At 40.5% G+C, this 4,377-nt stretch overlaps 1 protein-coding gene across 1 annotated transcript in view; it reads right to left on the bottom strand.

Annotated features, from left to right (window-relative positions):
• adamts17 (ADAM metallopeptidase with thrombospondin type 1 motif, 17) overlaps positions 1 to 4,377 on the bottom strand; it is a 104,906-nt gene that overhangs the window by 25,319 nt on the left and 75,210 nt on the right. The window contains exons 15-16 of the mRNA XM_035682220.1: positions 2,150 to 2,165; positions 213 to 293 (exon numbers count right to left, since the gene is read on the bottom strand). Coding sequence (XP_035538113.1) covers positions 213 to 293; positions 2,150 to 2,165 — 97 coding nt within the window. The remainder of the gene's footprint in view (positions 1 to 212; positions 294 to 2,149; positions 2,166 to 4,377) is intronic.

The following is a 4,377-nucleotide window of genomic DNA, read 5'->3' as shown; positions in this document are numbered from 1 at the left end:
CCATCCATCCATCCATCCATCCAGATAAGATACACATGAATAGGGGATAATATGAATGCATTGTAGTAGTACTAAAGTAGTTGCATGTAGACACTGCAGTAATACTGTAGCACACTGGCAGCAGCTGCCATTTAATCACAGTATTGTGTTTTTGTCTGGAAGTTGGCAGTGACCATTCTCAAGGACTCCCTGTAAAACACATGCATCATTACCCAGAAAGCTATGTGAGGGTTTGTCCTCCACAACTTTGATCCTCCTGGCTCCCGCGGGGATAACCACAGCCTCGATGTAGCCTGATAGAGAGACAGAAATATGAGGTGAAAACAGATACAGAGACTAACGGAGTATGGGGCACGCACATCCAAACAACTTTATTGCTGCTGGATCAAAAGATGAACTGAGTGCAAAAGTCAGACAAATCTGAATTTGCTAGGAGCTATAAGGGCAGTGTGCAGATCTTTTGTCTGACTTTTGAAAACAGATTTAGTGGTATACAGAGGTAGACATGGAGACAGGGACAGGCTGGTGACCTCTGTGTCTGTATCAGAGATGCTCTGTACAACCTCATAGGATCAAATAAATTTACATTGTTTTACACTGCTGAAAAGAAAAGTTTATTACTGTCCGACTTCCATCAGGTATATGGGGATACATGGCCCTTATACCTGATAAAGGTCGGATAGATCAAAACACAGTAATAAATAATTAAATGTTCGCAGCAATATGTGAGGCTGTGAAGTTTTTCTCATTGCTTTTTGTTCTAACAGGTCCTGACAGCACCACCAAAACCCCAAAGTTAACGACCCATCAGTCAACCTTGGGGATTTTAGTGCTGGTGTTAGGCAATGTAAAAGAATAAGAGTACCTATGGATATTTTACTTTCTAATTCTGTGATCTCTGTTGCACAACCAGCCACCAGCCCATCTCCACAGACAACATGACCCTTTTAGGGGATTATTTCAAGACAAAGCAGCTCAATCTGACCGCTACCAATTACTCTACCAATAACTGTGTGTTGACGGTCAATCTTACAGAAAGTGATAGAAAAGGGACCTCAACTGAATTTTAAGGAATATTATTTCCTTTTTTGTTGTCTTTTCCTTACTTGACTCTGGTCTCATTTTGTCCATCAATTCTCATCTGTTATGATAACATTTTACATCTTTATAGCTGAGGTCTAGGACAAGGCCTGGTTCTCACTGGTACTGAGTAACACCGGTCCGGCACCTCTGATTTTTATCCGTATTATCTCGTACTGCCATCTCTGGTAAGCATGGATGTACCGACCACTGAAGTACGGAACTATTTTTTCCAAGGGGTATACAATAAAAGTTGGGAAATAACTGCCAAAAAATTACTTTACTCTGATGCATGCCCCCAAACCCCCTAGCAAGTTACATTTTTGGACCTCGGTATTACTAAAACCCTGCGTACAACAATGATGGTGAACTACTCCTAAATGCCCACGTAACTACGTCTGTGTGTAAACACATAGCTAGCTTAATGCTAAGATAACAGCACTGAAAAATGTCCTTGTTAAATTGGATGGTTTGTTAGCACACGTTTGCTGAATTTACATGTTAGAAATGTCAGAAATGAAGCTGGTGAGTAAAATGCAACTCCTGTAAGTTCTCCAAACTGAAAAATAAAATTGACTAAGCTAACTATGTACCATCTCAATCCCAAGCCTAACCCCAACCAAACCAACAAACACCATCCAATCAGAGGCAGAGTAGGGTGGATCTACGCAGAATTCTCATGTGAAAATTAAACATTGTGCATGTGTTTACAGGAGAAGTGCTGGTACTCAGTACTATTGACTAAGCCCATTTCAGGGAGTTGTTGTCCCCCTGTACATAACCCCGAAAGACTGGTTTGAGTAAAATGTCATTGTAAGTAATAGAAATGATGGCCAAAACTAAAAAGAATCAGGTTAGACATTGCTAATTGGTAATGTAATGTTAACTTTGATGTGTTCCAAAATGCATTCATATATTGGTTTCTGCTCTAGAAAAAGAAATAAAAAACTGGAGTCAGTGCTTTAACTAGGTAAATGTGAGCTGCTTTGTTCCTCTGCCCAGTATGCCCAACATTATTTCACAGTGCAGTATTTCACAGTTACAGACACCAATATGACTTCATACTTACCAATACATTCTCTGAGCTTCAACACACACAGCACACTGTTACACACCATGAGGATACAGTGGCTTCTGACCGACATCAAACACAGACACACGGACAAGACAATAGCAAAAATTTTGTCAAATGAACCCAAAGGATGAAATGCAAATTCCTCGCAGAGGGTGAATGTGTACATGTGAATTGTCCTCCACCGTGATATGGGTAAATTATCAACTGCTCTCGCCAGTATCCTGTCCTCATCACGCAACAAGGCCACGTTCGGTAAGGTCTCAGTGTTCAGTAGATCCATTTGGCTTCTTTTTGTAGTTGGTGTAACATAATATTGAGTTACATCAAAGAAAGTTTGTCTCTATGGACAAAACGCAACATGTTGTTGCAACATGTTGAACTGCCATGTTTCTACAGTAGCCCTGTTTGTCAAATACAGACACAAGCGGTTTTCAGTTAGTTGCAATTTGCAACGTCACCACTAGATGCCACTAAATACTACACACTGGACCTTGAAACTCCAATATATAAAACCAGTACATGCAAAATATCGCCCCTAACCCCGATCACACTGCTGTTATCATTAACCTGTATTTATGCAGATTTTGTCAAAAGATGTCGCAATTATAACACTAACTTTTTTTAATCTGTCCCTCATAAAAAACCTAAACCTTTAGAACTGCAATGCTAAATTACTGGAGCACTTTGTTTGCATGCTTTGAAGGAGAAAATTCTGCTATATTTCAACCTGGCATATATGTGGCTTTTGTGACTCTGTGGGTCGTGCTAATTTCACACTCGCCACCTCCAGTGTAGAGATTTGGTGAAACAAGGACTCAGGCAAAACAATATACATCACAGCTTTCTAAATAAACATGATCTTTACATGAAACATTTTAAACACTTTGTCTGACCCAAAGTAAACACAGAAAGCAGTCAGCTGAAATAGCCATTATGGCAAATTGCATAGGGATATTGACCTTGTGAGGCAGCTTGCAAGATCACACAAGAATCCATCTTAATCTTTGTGTTTGTGGCGGGTACAGTGGTACAAGGCCAATCAGTGTCCTGTGAAAAAGTACTAGCAGCTGTTACTTTGGTTTGGTTAAGAGTTTGACTATGTTATACAGTTCATATATATGGTATATGGTTTGCTCTGATTGGTTGCCCATGATAGACGGTGATAGACAGATGGATCATCCAATCAGTATAAGTATCAGTATTTTTCCAAAGTGCCTACTCTTTTCCAAACAGTGTCATCTGATTTCAATCCTGGAGACTTTGTGTCATCTCTCCAAAATCAAAGTAAGAAAAAAGCGATTACAACCCATAAAAAATCTATTGTATGTGAGCGATTGCAATATGTTTGACCCACCAGGATTAAACTTGTATATGATTATACAGTTTCCTTCACCCAAGATGATTCAACATTCTAATGGTCATACGGTTAGTCATAATGGCCAATCCAGGCAGCCACTTTCTGTGTTTACTTTTGGTCTCATTCAGAGACAAGTGTTTGCAATGACTTGTGTAAAAACTGCAATCATGTTTCTGTGGTTCCAATGAATCTGTAAATAGTGAATTGTTTGGCAAAGGTCTTTCTGCACCCTGGTGCTCCAAAGTTGCTTAATGTAGCTGTCCTGAATCTAAGCACTTAGACCTATCAATGTCTGTAGTAAAGCCTTTCCATTTAATCCGTTCACGGTGAGGGAAAATAATCTATTAATGTGGAGACGTGGTATTTGCATTTCAAGAGGTTGCGTTCATGACACAAAATTTTGTGAGCCCGGGCTGAAACTGATCCTGGACAGATCTTTTCCGAGGGTTTTGGCGACTCGTATCCACGATGAACAGACACAGCACTCCCCTCCTGAAAGCTGACCGGCAGCATCCATCAACCCTCCACCACCCTGCCCGTCCAGCTATGGTTAGACACAAACTGCCATGGGCTCATCTGGGTTTACCAGCAGCGCATCTGACGTTTTAAGAAGCGAATGCCAAATGTTGAAGTATGACGTTTTATACAGTACTGTAAATGTCAAACTTCTAACATTTCTAACATTTTATGGCATTGGACTGTTCTCTCCTTCTCTGACGTTACTCCTCCGCTTGGCAGGAGCCGCAGGGAGAAGGAAACACCTTGGATGAAAGGAATGCGTCCCTGGCATATATCATGGCTGGGTTATGGGGTAACAGGGTCAAACAGCTGGTTATGTAAGTGTAACCAAGCATTTTTGTTTTTT

Source organism: Morone saxatilis, unplaced genomic scaffold (genome assembly GCF_004916995.1).
Source record: "Morone saxatilis isolate NCDOM2014 unplaced genomic scaffold, NCSU_SB_2.0 Contig11, whole genome shotgun sequence".
NCBI lineage: Eukaryota > Metazoa > Chordata > Actinopteri > Moronidae > Morone > Morone saxatilis.
Note: the sequence above shows the minus strand (reverse complement) of the source record. Positions and strands in the feature narration are given on the sequence as shown.